Source organism: Diachasmimorpha longicaudata, chromosome 13 (genome assembly GCF_034640455.1).
Source record: "Diachasmimorpha longicaudata isolate KC_UGA_2023 chromosome 13, iyDiaLong2, whole genome shotgun sequence".
Lineage (NCBI taxonomy): Eukaryota > Metazoa > Arthropoda > Insecta > Hymenoptera > Braconidae > Diachasmimorpha > Diachasmimorpha longicaudata.
Genome location: NC_087237.1, coordinates 3,999,072 through 4,024,668, shown reverse-complemented (window position 1 = coordinate 4,024,668; position 25,597 = coordinate 3,999,072). Strand labels below are relative to the sequence as shown.

General features: G+C 39.9%; 1 protein-coding gene and 1 long non-coding RNA gene across 4 annotated transcripts in view; one reads left to right on the top strand and one right to left on the bottom strand.

The window, feature by feature from the left end:
• The window catches only part of LOC135168598 (probable JmjC domain-containing histone demethylation protein 2C), a 97,723-nt gene that overhangs the window by 21,025 nt on the left and 51,101 nt on the right, over positions 1–25,597 (top strand). For all 3 annotated transcript variants that reach the window (XM_064132970.1, XM_064132969.1, XM_064132968.1), the window contains exons 2-7: positions 544–792; positions 1,668–1,781; positions 3,947–4,138; positions 4,203–4,287; positions 4,854–4,945; positions 13,035–13,122. In XM_064132970.1, coding sequence (XP_063989040.1) covers positions 544–792; positions 1,668–1,781; positions 3,947–4,138; positions 4,203–4,287; positions 4,854–4,945; positions 13,035–13,122 — 820 coding nt within the window. The remainder of the gene's footprint in view (positions 1–543; positions 793–1,667; positions 1,782–3,946; positions 4,139–4,202; positions 4,288–4,853; positions 4,946–13,034; positions 13,123–25,597) is intronic.
• On the bottom strand, positions 4,288–6,318 carry LOC135168603 (uncharacterized). Its single transcript, XR_010300062.1, has 3 exons — positions 6,156–6,318; positions 4,568–4,647; positions 4,288–4,474 (listed from the first exon to the last, which is right to left on the bottom strand). It is a non-coding gene; the product is annotated as an uncharacterized LOC135168603 (long non-coding RNA).

The window sequence follows — 25,597 nt, the reverse complement described above, 5'->3', positions numbered from 1 at the left end:
TTCTACCTCAGCCGCCTTCACCTCTCAACCTACTCCTCCATCGCCATCGTCGTCGTCGTCGTCGTTGTCTCATGAATAATTCAACGTAATCGCAATTATATACAACTTCATACTTATTCATAGATGAAAGATGTAAACACTCACTTGCACAGATGATAGACCCGTTGGGCAGTCTGGTTAATACGTAAATTTTTCATGAATTTGCCTCGCTATTTCTGAGAATGAGAGAATTACTGTTGTCTACCGGGGGAGAACGTCAATTTGCATTCCGGAAACGATGGAATCATTTGTGATTCACTGGAGTTATTTAAACTGCATTTTCGTGGTTTATTTTTCCCTCGGTGATGATTCACGTAAATAAAATGGTAAATGTTGGTGGGGCATAACAATTTATTTCTCATCTTCATTGGGTCTTGAGGAAATTATGCGATCGTGATGAGTTGAAATTTCTTTTCAAGATCGGAATGATTTTTCATTGCCTAAAAAAATATTTTGCCAGTTGGTGGGCAATTGAATTAATTGGATTTTCCTTATTGTCAACAGGTCCTCGTAGAGTACGATGATGTAGAATGGCAGAGACGAGAATGGCTGTCACCTCACCGTGATACTGTGTTCTCATTTTTTCTCATTGAAAAGGGCCTGTGTTGGTCAGAACGACCAGAACAACGACACAATACCCTTCTTGTTGATCAACACAATAATCAAGGAAATAATAATCATCAGCATCGTCTAAACGGCAAATCAATTCGGACTACAACAACCGACACCACCACCGTTGCTTGGCCTGCAATCGTAAGTTGTTCATGCTTATATTTTTATTCAATTCAGTGGCTACAAGTAGCTGGATTAATTAATGATGAAAAATAAGGAGAATAACAGTGAAACGGAAATGCCAACGATTCGCATGCGATTCACCAAGTTGGCTCCCACGTGCGTTCACTTCTAATCGTAATTAGATATTTAATTATCCGGGTATATCCCACGATTCATACGCCTACTGGATATTTTGTTGTACAGCGAAAGTTCATGTATTTGTGGTGAATATTACTCATCAATTTTATTGTGAATTTTTTTGGTTGGCCTTATTGCTGGGTAATCGTGCAATTCAAGTACAATGGCAAAGGAAAAAAAAATCGCTAGTCCAGGGTCTAATGGTCTTTTAGAAATGGCAAAATGTGGGGTTCGACGGGAGAACAATGAATAAATTAGTTGAATATTTTCACCCACAATTTCCATCAATTTTCGTGGAATATTGAAGCTGAAATCAAATGCAGTGTGATAATAATCTGATGGAAATTTTGTTAAATTCACGAAAAAATGGTTGACAGTAATAGCGGATATGAATGATTATTCATTACCCTCGATAATGACGTGAAAATGATATGTAGTAATTACGATTGCTCGATATCAAACTGCAGATTGTATCAACCAGGAATGTTTGATCTCGATGCAATTCATGATTGTATTAACTCATCACGTGAAGCGCATGAATCCATCATAGATTAAATAATTGCATTATTGGATATGCATAATTAGTCCATTAGAATATTACAAAAATTGTTGGTAACATCTCATGGCACTTGGGTGTTATATTAATTAGATTTTTATTCTCTTTTATCGAACAAGTTTTAAGGCTTGTAATGACATTTAATTTGATTTAATTGCAGAGTTTTTATCCACTTGTGTCGAGAGCTCAACTCGATGAGAACATGATGCCGGTGGAATTCATGCACGACAGGCGATTGGAATTCGTGGATTACAGCAAACTTCGACCTTTTACTGTAAGTGAAATTTCGTTGATAGCTTGGAAAAAGAAAAATGTGGAAAATTCAAGGGAGGGGAAAAATCGATGTTTACTGCTGTTCATAGCTTTTTGCCAGTGAATTGTTTCCAAGTAATTAAACTTCTGTAAAGTTTGCTGGAGAACTTGGTCAAGTGGGGGAGACTTAGACTCCATTTCAAACGTTCGTATTCGTTCTAACCTTCTGTATCGGATTTCATAAAAATCCGAAAGTTTTTGACTCTTGGAGGTTTGAAGAACTTATAAAAGCATTCATAGAGGAACTTTAGCTGTAGTTATCAAGAATCTAGGGGCATTATCACAAGAAAGACGGAAGAAATTACCGTCCAAAAACTTTTATCTCAACGAATTGAGGCTCCAAGGGGAAAGGAGTTTCTTACAAATGAATTCATTCACGATTATCGTTAACATATTGTTACGATTGAAGGAATTAGTGTTTTGAAATCATTCCAACATTCCTTGATATACATCTCAGAGTTCAGACCTAATAAATTTCCTCACGTATATTATAAAAACAAATTCATCAAGACAAACTTTCACTGTGAAAATTTCCATGCATCAAAGTCCAACGACCCTGAACTATAAACGGCATTCTACCGTCTTCCAGGCATCGTTCAACCAGCTCACCATCACGCATACACAACCACAAATGGAACTTGTTCATTACATTTTTTTTTTCCGCCTTTTTTTTTTTATCCCTTCTATAACCAAGCTGCAAGCAAGAAATCGAGCGCACGGGTAACTACTTTTTGCTCTCGGTGTCCTGGCAGCTGTGAGCACAGTTCACCTCATTCCATCTCACTTGTACACGAAGTACTAGAAAAAGATAAGTGGTGGTAATGCTGGGGCTGGAGAATGGCCAAGACCAGAGGCGCCAACATATTCCTCCGTTTTCCTACGTAACGGTCCTTGGCAGGCTATCTTTGCCGATCGGGTCACATGTATCAAGTACTTTTCAAACTGAATCATCCACCGATGAATAGCTTCGATGAAGCTCATTTCATTCATCGATGAATTTTCGAGAAAGTGAAAGATTTGATTAAATTGATGAATTTTTAGTTCTGGAGTCAAAATCAGGAAAATTTGGTACTTCTTTTGAATAATTCAAGGAAATAATTCATAGATGAAGTGGTGAGACTAAATGGTAGCATAAGATGATGCTTAAATTAAGTAAAAGCACCTCGAACTGCTGATTGGGTGAAAAATACGGTAACCATTGTTTAATGAACACTGTTTAATTGGGTAATAGCACTGGTGGAAGGTATTATTATTGCTTAAACCTCTAACGGTTCTTGGTACACTCACAGAAGGATTTACTCGTTGTTAACAGAACTTCTAACTATTAACACAATTCGCTAATGGCGAAGGAAAGGAATTAATGCCTAAAAAGCCCAGTTAACCAGCAACAAAATCCTTTCAGTTTTTCCATCAGTGAAGACTATTGTTGTTCATCGGGTAACATGTCGCGAGTAGTTTCCAAACTGAATCATTTGTAGAGGTATCGCCTCAATGAGGCATTTCATTCATTACCAAATTTCGAGAGGACTCTGATGAAATTGATCAATTCCCTGGGAATAAAGTTTCAGCCCTTGAAGTTTAAATCCCCTTCGAGATTCTGACGAACTTTCCAATTACCCGATAAATTCAAAACTTTCCTGATCAAGATGAAGCAGCTACCTCGTCTTTTACAAACTGTCTTCTTCTCAAAGTTGTTTAAAACTACGAAAAGTTGACTTTCTCCTCGAAGTTTGATCGATCAACGCAACTTTCTTCAGCTCTTGCTGAATAGTTTTATCGAAATCGTGACTGAGCATCGTAATTCATCCTTGACGAGTTGCCATTCAAAATCACTCTGTATTTTATCTTAAGGGATCAAATTTTGCACAGAAATTTTCTGGAAATTTCGTTGATAATAAGCCACAAGATGTTTAGAAAATTAATGAAGGGTAAAAATTAGTTGAATTTATTTCTGAATTTAACTTGGTGAAAAGTTCATGGTAATTGTGAAACGTTTAGTTTATTAATCCTGCGAGCATTCTCCCTCTGAATTTAGGAAATTCCAGGGAATGCTAGTATTGGAATCCATATTTGATTCTCTTAGTACGAAATATAACCCCACATTTCGTGGCTTTCTTGTTTCAGCAGGACTGGGAACTGACCAAGAGTTCTGTATCGTGGGCAAATGCTGTGAGAAGATGGGCCGAAATGCAGGATGGCCAGAGAATACTCCTGACCACACCGAGTATACTTGTTGGCTTCAGGGTCGAAGTTTATCGTGCTGAAGGTACAACACAGTGGTACACTGCTGTTATTGTCGGTTACAACGAGTCAACCAAGGTAAACAACATATTTCAGAATACATGTGTTGGTGTTACATAAAAATTTTTTATCTGCCATTCAGGATTTAACGGTGACAGATGACACAGTTTTGGAGGATCATAATGAGGATCCGGGACTTGTTCAGATGCGACTCATTGGAGATGGAGGTCAGTTCACATTCTTTTATTTTCTTCATTCAAATTTCGCACAACTGTTTTAGGATTTTTTATGAAAATCCGATGATACAAAATGAAGAAGAAAATCTGTACTTCCCAAGTTCTAGTAATAACATCATTGTTGAATGTCCAGCAACTCAGGGTCTGCTGAGGTTTCAATAGCTGTTGTGAAGTTTAACTGGAAGGTTTCAAAAGAGGAAGTAAAAACAAATCTGTCTTGTTAGAAATATGACTTCAGAAATTGACTTCTCGAAGTTGATAACTCATTTACCTATCTCTAGATATTTCTTATTTCATTAGAATCTTGCCACACAGTATATGATCACCTTCCAAGATATTTCAACAGTTTTCCTGAAATAGTCAATTCAGTAATTACACGAAAGTAAAATTAACCGCATAGTTCATCAAAAGATTAAAATAACAGAATATCGTGTCATAAAATAAAAAAAAACATTATCATCAAACAAACCTAATTTAAACGCAGTCATTGAACGTATGATTGAGAGAAAAATACTTTTTCCACTGTTTAATAAACATTATTAATTCGATAATTGCAGTTGTGGAGAGTATCATGAGGGGCGAGGTTGTCGGCATGACGCCGAGGAGGTCGAGGTCGTCGACTGGCCTGATGACGCACTCTATCGTTGTGGTGAGTTGAAACATAAACACAATTTTCCCATAGTTTCCTCACTTCATTAATTCCATTATCCTTATTCATACCGCCAGAGGTATACCCAATTACCGGATATTCTTGGATTATAATCATGAATCATGAGTTACCCCTTTAATGCAAACCTCTCAGTGTGTCAGATCGATAAGATGAGTCGACGAGAGACCAAAAATATCACGGGTTGCTATCGCATTAATTGAATTTACTCGGCTCTTCCTCTTGAGGGGAGGATTATTTGATAATCACGAGTGGCTTCAACTTTATGAAGTTGACGAATTATTTATACATTCACTGACTTGTTCTTCGTGAATGCATTATTTAGGGACTTGTCCGATATTTTAATCAGACACATATTATCGAATTATGTAATGTATCAAGCTTGAGCATCGTGGTGAGCGACAACAGTTGATATACCACAGAAAATTGATCAGAAACAGAGTTGTATTATTTACACTGAGAGGAGATATTTGCGTTCGTTAGAAAAAAATGTTTTCAGTACTAAGAAATATAAATTTTCAAATATTCTCAAGCTGAAAAATATTTCAATCCGAAGTATATTAATTTCCGAAGAGAAAAGGTTACGAATCCACCGAGTTTTGCAAATGTCATTCAATTTAAGCGATTGCTCTGGATACAGTTGAATATTACAGACACTCAGACCCTTACCTATTCGGGTACGACAATATTGAATAATAATAACATGAATAGTGTCCAAATACTGTCCTGGGTCAATTGAAAAAAGTAACTCCCCTTATTCCGAGTCAGAGGGATTAAAAAATCGTTCATAAACCAGCGAGAGTAATGACATTTAAATATCACAATGAATATTAACAAATCTTTTAATAAACTTTTTCGCCCCAAAATCCATGCCAAATAGTATCAAATATCCATATCGACGTGATACACAAGATGAACACAAACATCGAGAAACCACTCAATGCCCATTGAAACTTTTGGCCTGTCGCCAGTTTCAACTCCATCATATTCCCAAAGACTTCTCAAGTTCACTCCAACACCGAGTAGACTGTTATATACGAATAGCGACCGAAACTTGGGGGATACAGGTAAACTCAAGGGGATCAACCAATTGAAAACTAGGGGATAAACTCGAAATGAGACACTCTATCGACTGAATAAACGTCTAACCATGCAAAAAAAACTCTTCAATTTTTTTATAAACAATTCATACCAGTTGATTATTTGCATATGAATACAGCTCAACGTATGTTGTATATCAGTAACAACAATTTTCCTGTTTGCGAAACACCAATAAAAACTTTAAAATTGAAAAGTTTTCAGTTGGACTGTCAAGTCATAAATTTTCGAAACTGTTAAAAAACAAAACCAGAGTAGAGCAGTTGAATGAGAGGGAGAGAAGAAAGACAAAACAGTGGATTGACAAAAGAAGAATAAAAAAAAAATGTGAAAGAAAGGTAAATAAGAGAGAAAGGGAATGAGTGGCGATAAAAATAAAATAGCCCAGGGAAGAATGTGCAAGTGAAAGGGGAAGTTGTCGAGTGATGGCGCGAGGGGGAAGGGGGATGGGTAGTGGTGGGAGGTGAGGGAGGGGGGGGGGTGGAATGAGGGACAAAATTCAGACAAGTGGAGGAACCATACGTACACAGACACACGTAACCCAGACAAGTAGTTGAAAGGGATTTTAGGGTTGCTGCTTGAGGGGGAAAACAAGGAAGCCTCTGGGATAAGCGCAAAAGGGGGGTAGTAGAGAGTCTCGGTATTAACGATGAAGGGATGAGGGATGAGAGGAGGGGTGGAGTGAGAGGGTTTTGAAATTGTGCAAAAGGGGGTTAGAGCAGTTAAAGGGGTGTGTACGAATCAGTGGGTGAGGGTAGGGCGGTGGCGGTTGGTAGCTGTATTGATTCGCTGTGGGACGAAACCGGGGGGTGAGACACACCCCCGACTGCGTTGGCCGGGGTGACGTGACTCTGCTTTACCCAGCCAGTTCTCAAATTCCCTTCCTCTTCCCTACCAACCTCTCACTTTCCATCTCACTCACGCCATCGATCCCTCATTTTACCCCCATCGCATTCATTCTATTACAACTTGGCTCATCTAATTCTCCCCCCCTTCATCCACCTCATCCTCGTACTATTCGTGATCGCCTTGTGTTTACATCCGCAAACTAATAGCTAGAGCACAGTGAGAACTGTCCCTCGTCGATCCCTTTTCCGTTTGTTAACTCGTTTCCAGATATTTCGTTTATGTTTTCCCAGGGGGATGTTGGAATGATGAGGTAATTGGTACTTTCTTCGGTGGTTGGGGGGCGGAAATTTGTGGGATTTCCGATGTAAATTTTTTCATTTAAACAGAGCATTAATGTCATACTTGTATAGTACCATTTCTGAATATTTCAACAATATTAATTGTTTTTAAATTGAATAATTGCTTTTTAGTATCTTTGAGTAACGTAGAGAGTGTTTCATGGGGTCGTTGCATACATTTCAAATTTTTATTGGTATTATCGTTGTCACCTGTGCGAAATAAAAACAATTCACAAACACGTCAGTCAGCATTCCATTGGAGAATGAATAAATTGAGCAACAATGAGATAACGAATGCGCGAGACGAATTCCTGAGGATTGAATAGAGAAATTCTTCGGGTTTTCAACCTTCGTTTTTTTTTTTTCAAGTTTTTTTTTTTCATCTCATCACGTTCAACCGGTTTCTGGCACGTTGAAGGCTACGTCCGGACGCGTTATCATTTGTTTTTGCTCGGTGAGAGAGAACAAAATGCGATGGTGGTTGTGTTTGGGGTGGGGATAGACGAGCCCGAGGGCTTTCATGGGGGTGTGTGGGTAGAGTAATTTCGTCCCTCGAATCCTCCCCCCTCCCCTTTCCAATAGCGTCTCGCTTGTGTCTGTTACTGAATCTACTGGTGTATAATCTGTAATGGGGAGAGTTGGGAGGGGTATCAGAGGCCGAGGCGCCAGGCGACTCAACCCCCTCCCCCCCCGTGTCGCTTTGAGGGTGTGTGTGGGCTTTTGCTAGCTAGGACCCCCTCGCACACAGTTTCAATGTGTCCCACCTGTTTGTGCGGTAGTTTCGGGTGAGTTGAGAGGGAGTTTGGACAAAGTTTAACAGCAGAGTTGACCGAACTCGTCGAGAATCAAGTCGCCAGTGTTTGGGGAGGAGAATGAATCGAGGTGATGGCATTTTTTTTTTAAATACCACCCCTTATTTCCTTATTTCCAGCAATTACTTTTTTCTTACTGTACATTCTGCCAAATTATTAATTTTGAAATGGTTTTTTTATTTCCATTCATTATGAAGAATTGAAAGTTTATTGATTGGCCCGTTAATTAGTCCATTCATCAGTAGTAACGCATATACCAATTGCGTACTAACCGGTTATTATTCATACATTTTATCGCATTTTAACTCATTTTTTTTCTGCAGTAATTTTTTTTTTCCACTGTGAAACTTCAAATGTAATTATGAGTTATTCAATTTGCAGCTCGAAAGGTACTATAATATTTTCCCGTCTCCACTGTAAATCGTTGCCGCCCATTGCATCATCAATCCTCCCTCATTCAACTTTTATTAAAATGCGCTCCCCCAATTGGTGCCGTACGACCTCATAAATTAACTTTCACAATCACAAAAAAATATAAATTATGTTCCCCTGAAGATTCGTTAATATCTTTTTTCCTCACCATAAAAAGAAAAATCGAAAATCCTTGAGTCCCTTAATCCCCATGATTATCAAACAAAAATAAAGCCCTCACCTCACGAAAACTGCCCTCCTCCCCCACCCCCCTTTGAAAGCCCCAAAACTGCATTGCTATCGGGTTATGCATCAGCCTCCTCGAATTCGCAATATTATCGTTCGCGTGATGCGCGCGGTTTCATGGGATCGGTTATCCATGTGTGTGTATGTGTATTGGCTCTACCCAGGAACACGAAATTTCCATGTGTGTGTGAGGTGCGTCTACGTTAACGGTTAGACAAAGAGGGAAATGGAACACGAGAGAAGAGGTTGTGTATGCGGCCCAGTGGGGTGCTTCACGATAGTTGGGCGGGGGTCGGTGGGGAGGGACGACGGAGGGAGAGAAGAGGAACAATAAAAAAAAAAAAAAACAGACCGCGAGGAGTGGAGGGATATCGTCGCGCCGACATCGCAAAGTGTGTGCGCGCGCGGGGGTCATCGGCGTGGCGTTTGGAGTTGGCAAGTGGCGGCGGTGGTGGTGAGGACGAGGGAGCGGGAGGGGGTGAGAGGGGGCTTTTATATTCTCGCTCATTGCGTTTGTGTAAGTCGATTGCGAGGGGGTGGGGAGGGAAGTTGGAGGTGGTGGTGGTGGTGGTGGTGGTGGAGAGAAGCGGGTGCCCTCGAGCCTCCCACAGTCCCAGTAGACGGCAGCACTGCGGCCCGCGCGTATCGCAGTTCACGTCCCAGCGAAGTTTTAACAATTGCGGAGTGTTACCAGTTTTCAATGAAGATATCAGGAGATAACGCACAGTTTTAAACGCATATTGTCGATATTGAGGATATTGTGGGGAGATATTTTTCAAGTTTGATATATATTTTGGTTTTTCGTGATTTACGGGAGAGGGAAATATGTGCGATATTCAATGATAATCGCATTTTATTGGGGGGAAATATATCAAACGTGATTAGTGTCTGTGATACGGCTGATTAAGGACAAATAAACAAATTCACGAATTCAAGTGGTGCGTATTTGTCCGGGTGGCTCTTTCCTCTCGGGATTTTTTTTTTTTTTTCAATTTTACTGTTCTTGAGGGGGAGGTTATATTCATTCCCGTTGATCCGCACGCGTCCAAGCTCTCAGGGGGCCGGCGGAGGAGGGGGGGAATCGATATCCTCGTGATTTTCCGGGGGCTCATGAATGGCTGTGTCTACCCTCTTTTATTTCCCTCTGTCTCATCCACAAAGTCGCGTTTCAGGACAGAGGATCAGTGTCTCTGTGCAATTATTTTGTTTTTTTTTCTCCCATTCGTCGGATCGATAACTCCGCTGGCTCCTGCACACCGAGGTGTACTCCCGGTTATTTTTTTTTTTTATCGAATGTGGTGAAAATTATTGCGATGAGCTTGGAGACGTGATGATTTGATTTGTCGATTGTGTTTGGCAGATTTGGGACAATTGGTGGGTTTTAATTGTTCATTGGTGATGGAACGGGCCACTGGGAGGGCATTTAACAAGTGTGACAAGTGTCCAAGAGCCGGATATCACTGGTGATATATATATACATGTATATTTTTTTTTTCTCGATAGTGTGGTGCATCATAATCACCAACGTATAGAGACACAGATAGATGAGAATAAGTGACGGCTGACCCTCGTTGACCCTCCACGGATAAAATTCAGAGGGGGAGGCCCATTATTAGTTTAAAAAATATTAAGGACGAGGAGTTGTGAATTGAGTGGGACTGAGAGAAAACGAAAGTAAGTTGAAGCGCGTTAAGCACCAATCACGCCCACTTCAACGCTCATTCTTCAGTTTCGTTTTTTTTTGCCTCTCTATCTTGCTGATCTTTTTGTTATTGTATTTATTTCTTTTTTTTTTCCTTCACTTGTGCACCGTTTCATTTGCCGGACTGTGCACACATGGCAGCGAATAAAAAGGGAAAACACGAGTGAGTGGTGGGCACCAACATTGCTGGGGATGTGACTAGCCATCATGGCGTGCAAGAGGAATTTTCGGTGTATGGGTTTGCGTTGGTGATGGGGTGGTAAGGGGGAAAATATTGAATTGCCGTCGTGCGACACTCGGATAACCCGGTTCAATCGATCCGGGAGATATCTACCCCCCTTTGGATGACAGTTACGAGCGATTGAAGGCAGCAAAAGAGAATGTGACATTTGTTCGGTGATTTTTATTTTTACATTCGCTATGGTTTTACCGGGGAAATCATGGGGAATTGTTCGAACAGGGGGGGTCTATGGATATTCTAGGATTTTCAGGGGTGAGGAGATAAATAACGCTGTGGGATGGCCCATTTATATTTTGAAGGGGAATTTATTAGTTCTTGCTTTTTATTGATTTCGGGACTTATTTGTGTCGTTCAGATTTTAATGATGTTTTGTCATTTTTATTTTTATTTTATTTTTCATGTTGAACCAGTGCACTCTAAACTGCACAAATCCAAGCGCAAGAAATAATCGGATAAATACCCGCCACTCGTGTTCCAAAATTAATCTTCCACGAAGGTCCCTGCGCGAAAAAAATATACGAAATTTTGTAGCAAAATTAGACACATTCTTTCCCACGCAATCGTCTCTAAAATAACCGATAATTTTAAACCACTTATAACCCCACTCAGGAATACATTCCAAAATTATTCTTCACAAAAAAAAAATACATCTGAAGATGTCATTGTGCATTGATAACTATTGAAATTGTCACAATGTCCCCCTTCCCCCACATGTCAATATTAATTCTCACACGGGAGTCAATATTCCTCCATCATCTTGCCCAGCTACGTCTCATACTTCCCTTCGCCCTCATAAATCCTAGTCCTTTGATTTTCTCGGTATTTTCATCTCCCATGTGCCCAGCGCTTGTGCCCTCACAGACTCTTGTGAAATTATTCAGAGCCCACACCAGCTAAATCCCCCGCCTGATTCAATAAACGTCGAAAGGTTAAAGTCTGAAGTTGAATTTAAATATTTACCCTGTCGTGAGAAGCTCGCCCCTAATTTTTTCACCTCCCTCTTTGGCATAACACAGAAAAGGAAAATTAATTGGATCAATCGATTGAAAAAAAAATCCATCTCAAAATAGCAGTCAGTGAAAAAGTCGAGCTCATGTATTACCATATCTCCAATTATGTTATTATTGCGTTTGTATTCAGTATGAATGCAAAATACTATCTGGATGTAACCGGTGGAATGTGACGCAGTCCTGAAACGACAGTAGTCATCGCACAGCTAAAGGATAGACAAATACCGAGAGAGGGAAAACAGTGAGGAGAACACCTTGGCACTCGGCCAATCGACTTTAACCCCAATTTGCAATAAAATCCAGATAGAGACGCATCTGAAATTCACCCCTACCAATTTATCCATCCCCGGATTACCGAGGTGGGGGATGAAAGCCTCTCCATTTCGTTCAAAATAACGAGAATATAAAAAAAAAATACCGCGCCATTAATTCCCATGCAAATTTCACGAATACATCAGTCCTCTTTTTTGTTTTTTTTTCTGCACAACTATTAATCAATAGTACTGTTGTTTTGAAATGTCATAGTTTTGAGAAACCCCCTCCATGTATTTCTACGCCACGTGGAATGCAGTGCGCATTATCATTTATGTTTTTTTATTTTTTATTCCTGTTATTTTCCTCAGTCGCGGTATCGCATTACTCTATACATACAACACCGTCTCCCCCTCCATCTCTCTGTCTCTCTCTCTCTCTCTCACTCTCATCTGCTTCCCTACTTGAGTTTATTTATCCCGGTCGTCTCTTGCACGCTCTCGGCGTCCCGTTTATCTGCGCTAATAAATGCACGAGTCGAACAAAGCCCCGAGTGTCGTTGTCATGGTGGTGGTAGGAGTCGAGCGGCAAAGGGTAGGACGATCGGTATGAGGGAAAGGGGAGTTTTTAGACGTACATGCACATGCAAAACTGGGGGAAACGTTTGTACACGCTTGCTCGGGTGGAATTTTGTATGTATGAGACACGGGACGATTGTATATGCAATGGGGTATCCTTTTACGAGCAGCAACAAAGAGGCGAGACACTGCTGCGCGGGACTGACTTTGCGATTATCTGACTCCGCGCCGTGACGGCGATGGCAATGAGGAGAATGGACGAGAGGGGTTTGGTGGAAGGGAAAGAGTAAAAATGGGCTGACAGAGACGAATGCCAGGGGATAGGGAAGTACTTGTGGAAGCATTTCGGAATTTCGCGAGTCATGTTGCTCGGTGAGAGGGGAAATTGTGGCTTTAATGGAGTTGACAAAATGTGGGACATGAAAAATACTAGAGATGTTGTCTTTTTATTTTGAGGGGGGTGGGAGGGGGAGCTGGGGAGTTTTTCGGGGACCTGATAGATGGAGTGAATTAATTGATGGAAATCTGTTGCAGCCACGAGTCGGAAGGAGACCTCGTGGACGACCGGGAAACGTCGCTTTAACAGCAGCTCAAGCACTGGTTCCTCCGCAGACTGAAAAAGGTAAGTGATTCATTTTTTTTTAATTTTAAAATGATTATTCCGATGTAATGGGGTATTTGAAATGCTTACGGCACGAAGAGGAAGGTTCAAAAACAATTCCTCACCTTGGCGGTATGTTAATTTAGGCAAATTGAAATTTCATTTATACTAAAGAAGGAAATAATTCTGGGGCATATTCCAAATTCTTGTAAGTGTAGGGGAATCGGTGGACATGTGTTGACAGCATGTCAACTATTTTAAACGCAAACGTGGGTTAATTTCGCCCGAACTAATAATAAAAAAAGAGGGTTAATTGTCCATGTAATGCGAAATATTGAAGAAAAAACATTGATGAGCGATGAAAATAGTACGGGATGCAGTGAATGGCAGCTATTAATCGTTATCGTCTCCCCAATAGCGGTTTATTCGATTTCCGATAGGGCGTCATGTGATTCACGATACGTTTCATCCCACCCCTTGTATGTTCACTTCCGCCTCATAGATCGACTTTTTTTCTGAAAATCCATTCGGGCGGAACATGAAAGGAGAGTAATTAATGTCAATATTTTTATCCTAGGTTTTTTTACACCGAAAAAAGTTATGATTGAATGGCATTTAGGACTGATACATTTTTTCGTTCGTCTCAATAGATTTTTCGACAAAAATCGACCAACTCTTTTCTGTATTTTAATTGAATTCTTTATTATTGGCGGACAGATAGTTTATTTAATCAAAATGAAGCGATGAATGTTACATATTCATCAATTCGTAGGTTCAATATTTAAATAATACTCAATTCACGTGCAGTGACAGACAGGGAAAATATTTATCATGAGCTGTTTTTTTTTTCTTTTTTTCATAATTTAAATTCAACGGCTAACAAAATTCTAATCCTCTCTCCGCGTTTATATACATCAATTCGAACTTCTCGACTTGATTAATGAATGTTCTTCATGCATTTGATTTTTTCATGGCTGAGGTCACCGATCATCAAAAATCTCCATATCGTTGTGTTTTGAAAGCCACGCGTGAGTTTCATTCATGAACCGGACCATCCGGTTTCACCATTATATTCCAACTCGTAGTTTGTCTTCTATTTTCCCTCCTTCTCTCCTTTATTTTTTTCTCCACCTTTCTTCCTTTACTTTTGCCACGAGACGGCAAACGAGCCATCATGAAGGGGGAAAAAAAAATGTTGCAAAAAAGCGGGGGAATACGACGGGGAGGAGGAGTCGGCAGTGGAACTTGTATAAGATGAGAAGACGGGCTTGTAGGCCAAGAAAGAGAAAAGAAGCACGAAAGCGCCAGCCGGAATAAATGGTTCGAGGAACTGCAAACCGGTCTCAACAAACAAAAGACTTCGTCTCGCTCCTCTATTTCTTCCTTTTATCATCGTCCCTCTAAACTCTAGTGGAAAAAAAAAATGGATAAAAGAGAGGAGTCGACGTAAAGTTGAGTCAGAGAAGCAATTCTTTGTACCTCCTAAAACTCATTCAATTAAAAAAAAATTGCCCTTTTGTCTCAATTTTTTTTTTTTTCGCCTCTTTTCACTGACTTCGTTGGTCCAAATTGTCTTGAAATCTGTTGAATCCGCTCCCCTTTCTTTTGCCATGGGGCAAAGGAGCGAATATATCCCGAGTTGGCGCGACCTAGAAGCCGAAACATGGTGGAAATAAAATCTGGCATTAGGCCAACACTCGTAAGTGGCAAAGGGGCGTAAAACTATACTTCCCAGGGGCTCTGGCAATTTTTTGGTCTCCTTTGGGTGAAATGCATCACGTGACACACTGAGGTTGGAAAATATTTTATAGTGGATTAAAAATAATCTTCTAAAATTGACAAACGCAGGAGAATTTTCCATCTTGACTAGTGAAAATAGTCACGAAGTCGTGCGGTTGTACTTCACATGCGACATTTTCCAGTTATTCCCTTCGTTCATCTCTTTTTCCTCATCTTCTTGGGCAATAAAGTAGACAGAACGCGAGAGGGAAAGAGTCAAGTTCTTTGAAGTCTCCTGTTGTCGGCATAATTTCTCGTCTCCTCGTGTCTTCTTCCTTTCCTTTTTTTATGCTCTCTTCGTGGTTCTTATTTTATTCAACTTCGTCATCGGTTTTGACGCCCCCTCCCCCGCTTTAAATATAAATTCCTGTGTCAGATGACACGTTTTGACGTTAATCCCTTGACGATTGAAAATTCACCGAGGAAGTGCATTTTTTTTGCACAAAAAGGAGAGGATAGTCTTGTGACAAAATTGTGTAAAATTTTTTACCTTCACATTTCGCCCTCAAATTCCAAAAACGATACGCAAAAGATACGATTCCCATTGAATATTGGTTTTCGTGTGTTAATTAGAGAAATTTATGCTGATTCTTTTGCTTAAAACTGTAAGAAAATAGTTTTGCAATTGAAAAATGTCAGCAATTTACTTAAATAGGGGAATGGAAGTACTTAAGGCATATTCGCCACTAAAATTACAGACCGACATCACAAGAAAAATATAAACTACCCAAGTAAACCTCTTAATAAACCACCGCCATACGGAGTGGAAGATATCGCTCGTTATATCATACTTCCTAAAATGTTTCTACCGTTGTGCACAAAACTAGAAAGATACAAGGAAAACAATAACTATGGAGTTGGAGGACTGACTGTAGTCGGCCCCCCCAGCTCACTGGCCGCGTCTCCCATAAACACAGTCGCTTCCCTTGCGCCACAAACTTGTAGAAACTCGGATAATTATCGTTGGCAAACTGTACGCGTAAAGTTTGCTCGTCGGAGTAGTTCGCGCGCACGTCTCATTCCCTCCCTTCCCAACTTATTTTTATTTTTTTTTTCAAACTTTTTTTCATTCCAACTGCGGCAGAGTACGAAAACGTTTGCCGTGTCGTTATCGTGAAAGTTTAATGCCCCGAGGTTGACTGCTCACTTTTACCTTCTTTTCGGGCGAAAGAAATATCAATTTTGTTTTGGTTGAGGAGTCGCATGAATGCGTAGGGATGAGTTGTAAATTGCTAGATTTTGTTTCGTGGAAAAATATTATTCCGTAATTTTTTCCGGAGGCGTGTACCTGAATCCACAAAAATTGCTTTTCCACAACTTTTCCCTTTTTCATTCTCACCATTTTATGTTTGTGTTTTATGTGGAACATAAAACATTTAAATTTGGATGAAGATTTAGCGTGAATAAATGATTATAAAATTTGGAGAATTTTTCTATTGAAATATCAGCAACAATATGTCGATAATCGATGGGAGCCTGTGACATTTATGATGTGCAGGTGACATCGAAGTTTTCGGGTACCAGAGAATGACGAAGACACGTATGTGCTACTTGCGAATACGTTAATATCTGTTTCCTTATCTCGAACTTTACGGTTCTCCGAGAGTGTTGAACTTACTCGAGATTATCGATCCCTTTGGTGTACTGGGTCTGATGGAATTTCCCGATTGCATAAACCCCCATTGGAGTCAATGGAAAGCTAATCGCTGGGTTTCCAGGGGTGGAGCATCTAATCTAGAGCTAGGGAAACCTCAGTTATGTGCCAGCCACATGTCTCTGGATGTTTGTGAATGACGATTAGAGTCATTAGGGCCATGACGAGGGGCTTTAACAAATTGATGGAAGTGTTTTGGTGCGCGAGGGGTCTTCAGGCAGGTTGGGGATAAGCAATTTGAGGGATTCGTTGGAATAAACGAACGAGGGCCGCAGGTGTACAGACACACGACGCTTGTTTTCTTTATATCTCCCTTTCCCCTGGGACAGGTGGACGAGACATTTCGACAGGTTTCCCTCTGCCATTTATATTTCTCCATTGAAATTCTTTTTTTTTTTGTTCAGTGTGTTTTTTTTTATCTGTCCGCGCTTTCAGGGAAACGGGGGAAAAGTTGGACGAGATTGAAAGTCCTCGGAAGCCCGGACTAGCGAAGCGCTATCGTTGTGAAAAACTTTCCGACAACTTTTACCCTCTGAAACTCCTTGAGAACTTGCCTCATTTTTCATTCACTTTATCCAACCAAAGTTTTTTTCTGGTGTAGGGCGGGGGGGATAGGATGAATGTGAGTTATCGGAAGCAGGAGAATTACACTGAGGTCATTTTTGAGATGTGATTTTGTGGTTTTTTTTTTAACTGTGTAATGCACTTGAAAATTTCGGGTGATAGGTATTTAACTTCTTCTACTTGATATGGAATTTTTCGATTCCATTGAATTTGGAATTTCAGTTCCATTAGTCTCAAAGAAATTAACATATTCCAAAGAGCATTAATAATATTCAAGTATAATAAGATTGGCGCGGGAAAGGTAGCTCTCTGGGTGAAGTAAAAAGTCCAGTTAATTGGTCTTGAAAAATAGTTGTAAATTTACACAGGTGGCTTTTCTCAGTCTCAACTGATGACGAACGCCACGAGTTATTACGTATGGAGGTCACTCTCAGTGGGAGATAACTATACATCAACGAAACGTGAGATTGGCTCTCGTGTATTCAACGCGTGATGCAGCAGTAGCTCTGGATAATCGCCAAAAATTCATCTCATTTCAAGAGTTTGTTGCACGAATAAACACACTGGGTCTTAAAGTATCTATTTTCGTACATCCGGGTCCCAGGGTAGGCGAATCTCGAGAGATCGGCACGTTAACGACCTCGTCTTTGTTCGTAACAGATATACATTTATCGATTAATTTATACGTATCATTTATTACTCGGTGAGATAATGAAATAATGGGATTTAACGCTTGATAATATTTATTTCCCTCACTTTGATCGACCTGATTTCAATGTATACTCAAGTGAAGCGTGCATAAAATACTGGTGGGTGGGTGGGTGGGGGAGGGGGGGTGCAGGAAAGCCGGTTATTCCTGCCCGCCCCCGAGGTCTCGGCCTGCGCGATACATTCCCGCCTCGACGTCTGCGAATCAACGACCCACGCGTACTTTTAACGCGCGTTTTCCCTTATATACATCGTGAAAACGAATTATAAATTATCGTTCGGTTAGTCAATTTGCAGACAAAATACACGGAGAGAGATAGACGAACAGAGATGGATGGAGGTAGTTGATAATTTTTGGTGAATTTCCCCCTCTGAATGGTGAACAATATCCAATAAAAATTATGATACATTTTCCACCACTTCGGTGAAAATTTCTGGTGCTCGTGTAATTTCCGGGGATTTTAATGGAATATCTAGTGTTGAAAATCACTCGTCAGCACACCAGTATTTCCATTATCACTCAATCAAATGTAAATTCAGTTCTCTTCATTCAGAAAAAAGTTTTTACTTAATTAAAAAATTTTTCCGAGAAAATTCGATGCATAGAATGGAGATAAAAAAATTTGAATACAAAGTCCATTGAATTTTCATGCCCTCCACGATATCTGGAAAATTCAACGTTAATTTAAACATTTTTATTTATACCATATTTTTTTTACTCTGTGTTTATGTTTTTACGGATTTTCATTTGCCAATGGGGAAAAAGTTTTTTCACGAGCTTCCGGGTATGGCCGGTCGATAACCCCAGCCGGGGGTAGAAGCTGGGGAAGAGCTCTCGAGAACAATAACGACGGGTGGAGGAGGTGCTGAGGGTCAGGACAGGGTTGGTGGGACAGAGAGGGGGGGAGAGAAGAGAGACGACAACCGGGGAAAACTCATTCAAGCACCTGACGTTTATCGAAATAGTTTCTGCGCAGAAAGGACGGCTAAATGTGTCGTTAAACAATTCCGAAGAGTGTCCTCCCATTTTTATAAGTTTTTTTTTTTCACTCTCAGAATAAGAGTCGAGGCATTTGTAGTATGTTGAACCTGTCCACATTACTTGACTCACGAAAGGGAAATGGGGGTCGGGGGGAGGGGGATGGAAGTTTTGAATTTCGACGTCGAACTATTTACCGAGTTGAAAACATTCCCCGAGCATTTTGCGGTTACTGGCAAAGTTAGCGTATACGTACTCCTGGAGATGAGAAATATTTTTGATTATGTATTCTGCATTGTCATTTTTTGAATGGCCCAATTTCGTAATATATATTTCTCGATTAATTACTTGTTCGTTAATTCAGATAATGAAAAATACAAGGAAAAATTAATATTTCTTTTTACAAATTATCCAGAATGACTCACTCACGTAGAAATTAAAATTGCGAATTAATATCCACTCTTCGTACACGCGTTAATCCGCATGAAAAACATTCCCGTCGTGCGAAAAACCCGTAAAACCGGTTTTTCAATAGTAAAGAAGAAAACATTTCGTATAAAAACAACTTGGAGATTAAAAGTTGGTCTTAATGCATGAGTTTCGGGATAACACTCTGAATAAATGCGAATAAAATTATCCGTGTTATTTCAATAGAACTTTGCCCTCTCCTCTACGTATTACATTATTATGTTTTTCACCCTATATACAACGATAAACTGTGTAAGCGGAGTAAATGCGGATTTACGATCGACCGTGAACCAACAGTAAAGTCGATAATGTGTCGTCTGAGAGCTCTAATGCGGAACTATAAAGTCGTAACCGGATTCTTTCGGATAACGTATAAATAACCAGTGTGTATCTAACCTGCTGGCATTTCCCCATTTTTTTTATCGAAAAGTTTTATGGAGAGATAAAGAAAAATATGTGGAGACTATTGTCAACTGTTATTGACTGTTTTTGAATGCTTGCAGATTTGACAATTCAAAGATAGAGAAACAATCATGATTTTTTAGTCTCCGAATTTTTTTTCTTTTTCGGTTTCAACAGTTTTAGATTTTCCGCGAAGCATTTTGATTTTATTTTTATTTTTAAACTTAGAAAAGACTGTTTTTAAGGTTCAAATATTAGATATTGAATTTGACTCTTCTTTTGTATTCCGCAATTTTTCTAAGTTATAATTAAAATTGAAGGGAATTGTTTTTTCTCCCCACAAAATTCGTTCTCGTCGTAAAAAAACGAAAATCTCTTGTCGTGCGTCAAGAGCACGTACGGCAAACGCTTCACGATTGAAACATTTTCATTTCCCTCTTGATATATTTTCCCTGTTTTTCAGTGGATTTTTTTCTTCCCCTCTTTCCGTCACTCGAACATTTGTTTCACTCGTGGCCCTCGGATAACGACTCCTTCCAATGACAGATTGCCAGTACGAGAGTTCAGGCTATTCTGAATAGGTCAGAGTGTCTCCATGGAATCTCGGGCATTTTTATTCCTCCCCTGTCTTCGCACTTTATTCTCCTTTAAAAAAAAAACAGAGGATCGAATCGATAATCTCCATTTCACACATGTGCGAGGGTCACAGCATCCCCGGGGATCATATTTTCTACCGATTCCATAACACTTCAGACTGATGGGGAATCGGGGAAAGTGGATTTTCTGTTCTTTTCGGTTTTGCGATGGGGTTTAAAGTCCAATATTATTCGTCTCGTTGCTGCTGAGATTGTCATATCTTCGGTAGACACAATAAACTCATTCATTTGAATGTTTGTCGAGAATTTAAAAATAAAGACACTCGATAATTGAAGCATTTTCGAGAATTCATTCAACAGTGGTGACGATTTTTAGATATAATTTTAATTGGAGGAAAACTTTTACTGAATATTGTGGATCTGTGCAACACCATGAACATGAAAAACCCATTTGGCCCTAAATTATTGAACATTTCATCACGATTTTAGTTTTAAAATGCCGAAAATCATTGGAGAACATTTTTTTAATTGGAAGGAATTTTAAAAGCCCAGTTTTTAATGGTTTTTTAATCATTTGAATGACTAATTCGTGGGAATATTCATGTGAATAAGAAAGTGGCTGTATTTTCTGAATAATTTATCTACGATTGATCATAAGTATTCGCCTCTAAAACATGAAGACTTGTAGATTTAACCCCGATCTAGTGCAAGTGGAGATGAAAGTTCTTGAATAATTATGCAGATAAATTCCGAAAAATGATATCTGTGGATAAATAATTTCTAAAAAAATCAAAATCTCACAGGAATCTTTGGAATACCACAATAATCACTTCAATACACTCTAATTCCTGTCTTATCAACCCTACAAATATTACGATTACTCCCTCGATATTGTGACAAAACTTCCCAAAAATATCATAGCGTGACTCAGCATTACGATCGGAATTTAATGAGTGCGGTATCAGGGATGTGTCCCTTTAAAAAATTTCTAGTAATTGAAATTACCATTAAAATTGTTCTCAGTGTGAAGCGGTACTTATGAGTTTGAATCTCAGAGTTGGAAATTTCGTCGAAGGGTTTTAGACCGTACCAGTTTAATCACCGAAATTCCCTGGAGAATTTACGGCACTCGATGAACGGATAGTGAGGGGTGCGGGAAGGGCGGTGGGTCCCCGAGGAGGGTAAGGCAAGGTGGGCGGGAAGTTGAGAATGAAGCCTGCGTGATTTCATCGCAATTTGACTCGCCACGGGGTGCGCTAGCCACCGCCCGTACCAACACCCTTATCGGGTTACACGAGTAGGTCTCCTCATTGTTTCCATCTTGGTTCAATATCCAGCGCATACCCGACAGCCACTTGGAGTGGTTTATAAAGGAAGTGGTAAGGTCAAGGATTATCTCACCCCAGATCTAGCGGATTGCCGTTGTTTTCTTTTCTCGTTTGAATTCCATTTGAAAAAAAAATGTCATTTAAAGTTTCAACGAAAATTAGGAGGAAGATAAATGTAAATTTACCACATCCACTGATTCACCCAGAAAATTTTGAATTTCCGGTAGCGAAATTCTTGAAATTTCAGCTAAGTGAGAGCCTCAATTCGTAAATTGTCCATCAAAAAATTATAAGTGCGTGATACTGGCACCGATTAATGAACCCCTTTGACACATCAAAAAAATACGGAAAGGGACTGTTGAATTCAGCGGCATTGAGAGCATTCCTCGATGACGAAAAAAAAAAAAAACGCAAACGACTTACCTGGCAGAAGTGTATTTGAAACAGCAACGGTCAGGCCTCTCTAATTATAGACCCAACAGTTTATTTATAATGACTATAACGACTTCTTGGATATACGGAAGATGTGAGCTGCTTGAAAGGGAATGGCAATGTTGGGGATGAAGGGAGAGGGGGGAAGATAGAAGTATGAACCTTGAAAAGAAAGAGGCATTTGAATTTTTTAAATCAAATTATGAAAGCATTAATGACAATCGATGCCTTCTTCAATGATGATTTCAATGAAAATGGGAATGTACAACCGAGTTAATGATCCCTCAGTGGCATCTCGAGGCTTAACGACATAATTTATGTTGTTGGATAATGATCAGAGAAAATTACGCAACTCTGGCTATAATCGGGGGTAATTGAGTTCGTAGAAGCCGAAGAAAAGAGAGGAAACCCCGGGATCGCGATGAGAAGAAGTCGGTGAACGAGGAAGGGGAGAATGGTGGAGGGACGGGGGGGGGATAAAAACGACCATTTCATTGCAATTTTCATTTGAAGAAAGTAATGGAAAAATAGCGTGATTCAAAGGTACGGGCGTTCCAAAAGGATTTTTATAATGAGTCCAAAAGTACTTGAAGTTTGTTTTTTTTTTTATTTTACTCTTGTCGAGGGTTCTTTACTTTTGCTAACCCTTTCTCCCTTCGTTCTTTATTCAATAGATGTGAACGTTATTCAGAGATAAAAGTTGGGAGCGAGTCAAATTATTTAGCATTCAATGGCCTTTTTTCATCGTGGAACGGCCCTTTAATACGTTTGAAACAGATCTGCTGGAGATTTTTTTTGTTGCTGAGCTGGGGGCGGACAGTCTTCTTTTGTGACATTGGGGAGACGCAAAAATTTTTCATTCACGGAAAGAGGGAATTTTAACTGAGTTTAGTCGTTTTTTTTTCGGCTCTTTCATCATTTCCATTGTTTGAAGAGGCATTTGGGGTTTACGCTTTATGTCCTAGAAAGTCATTATCCAAAATTTGTGAAAAAATAGACTATCCAACGGCAGACGAGAGTTTTGAAACTGACCCTCAAGGTGCCTCCACCGATGCGCCCTTAATGGCTGCATTTTTGAAAAATTATCGACTGAAATCGGCGAAAAACGATTCACCGAAAAGACACACCGTGTGATCTGCGAGAAACAACTCCCCGAGGGACCGGTTTTCTCCTTCGCCAAGTATACACACTGGTTGTATGAGAAGACCGGTTCCCATGGGCTTCACACGACGTAGAGGGAGACCAAGACAACTGGGTTTCTTATACCTGGCAAACGTTAAACCGGTACCCCGTCCAGACAGGTACCCGATCGTACCTGCTGAACGTGCGTCACGTTTTCTCACAAATACAGTCTCAATGTTATTCCGTCTTACACACAACGTATCCACCACCTCATCCTCCCTTTTTGCCAATTTTTTACAGCTTGGAATTCACCACGAGCTGGAGAGACTTGTTATACACGATATGTGAACGTACGGATAAGAATAAAAAGCCTTTGTTTTTCACCGAAGGCCGGATTAATTGGTTAATGCGATCGACTGGGGTGTTATCAGATCGTTGATGAGACCGGTGGATACGGTATAAGAGGATTAACTTGCAGATTTTAATCCGAAGACAGTGAAATTCATTCCCAAGTTTGGATTATCGTCACCAGTGAAATGAGACAATTTCATTCAGGTCTATCTGTTATGCCCCTGTTGTTTCTGAGATTAAGATAATGTTATTTTTCGTTAATGACGGTTTTCTTTTTGAGACAGTTTGACGACAAGAATTTATTTTCAACCAGATGGAATTCTCATTGAAATTCAAAATTTTTCCGGATTAAAATCCAACACTTTCTCAATTCTCCAATTTCTATTTCTCAATAAAACCTTTTCCCCCCCACCTTTACATCTAAAATTTTATAAATTCATACTTCCCAGTCCGGAAACGATTGAAACTTCACGGTTAATAATTTTACGATTCCATTGAATTCCATTCCACAAAAAAAATTGTGAAGAAAAAAATGTAAATTTTCAATGACAGATCTGCAATGTCATAAAAATTTTCAATCTCTTCCCGAAAATTTATTACCCCCCATATTCCCCGGTATCCAAATCTACCATGGAATGCTATGTATTCAATTCCAATCCAATAAGACACGCATTCCCCTGGCAAAAAAATAGAGCAAAAGAGAAATAAATTGACCCGCATAACGTGAGATGACTCCGGGGAATTGAAGCTCGGTGAAAAATTCGTTGCGGGGGCGTGTAACGACCGAACATTGTTACGACGAAAGACGATATACCCTCCTCCTCCTCTTTCCTCCTTCCCCCTCCCCCTAAATCTCGCCTTCTTATTTTATATGCCGTCTGACATACAAGCCAAGAGTCCTGACGCAGAGGCGTTCGCTCTACAAGCGCCGTGATTAGACACGCCACAGTCCCAAGAACCGGTTTTGTTATAGCAGCTTCCTCCATCTCACTTCTTCCCCTCGGGACATATCTCAACGTGCACCAATACAAATACACTGAATAAAAAAAAAATAAAAAAAAAATCTTGTATTACATCGGAGTCTGCAGAGGCAGTAGGCATAGGTCGAGGCACAGAGAGTCTCTTGCCAAGTCGTACAAGTTAAACTGAGAGGCAGTACATGAGAGATATATAACTATAAACCGGGAAGGGCAAACCGTTCTCGCCTGAGGTCGAGGCGACTTTCACCTTGCGTAATTCCACTTTACCTATTTCACCATTTGTATTCTATGGGCTTTATTTTTTTCCATTCATTGGTGACGTAGATTTTTCAGGGATGGGGGGGAGGGCTACACTGGTGAAGGGATTTTTCGGTGGGAGGACACGTGGGGGTAAGTGTAAGGTTTGGGAATTTAAACTGGACGGGTCAGGTGAGGGAACGTGGCATTTCTAATCGACACAGACGTTCCTTCTAATGTGAAGAATTAACTTCTCGTGGATTATGTTGGTAGTAAAATGATAGGGAATTTTGTGGAGGGAGGATAGATCATTATGTTGAAGAATATCATTTGCAAGTTCAGTTTTAAGGGTAATTTCGTTTGGTAATTTTTCACGACTTTCATTGCCATTTGCCCTTCAGCGAAATTCAAGATTATATTTTCCAGAATTTTTGAAATTAGAATTATTTCTCGGGTTTAATGATTTTGCTGCTCGAATACCCGACGTCTTAAAAATGTTTGGAAGAGAAAATATTTAAAGAATCAATTATTCACTTATTTAAAACAAGAATTATTTGACTGCACAATTAAATCTCCGAAACATCAACAACTCTTGCCCTCCCCCAGTCCTAATCCCAGCGAAATGACCGGAGCAGGAATTTTTAATTTTTTTTTTTTACCTCTGGAAAATAAAAAGCACGAGTTTATGAACCAGACGGTAAACAAAATCAATTAAAAACTTCTGTGGAAAAAACGAGTCGAAAGTTTTTCGCCAGAAAACTTTTTAAAGCACCCCCAAGTATGTACACAGTATACCTGGTGACCGGCGCACGAGGGAGAGATAGAAAATACCGAAGGGTTTTATATACAGTACATGCTGATATGTAACGGCATATAGAAAGGATACATAGTGACTG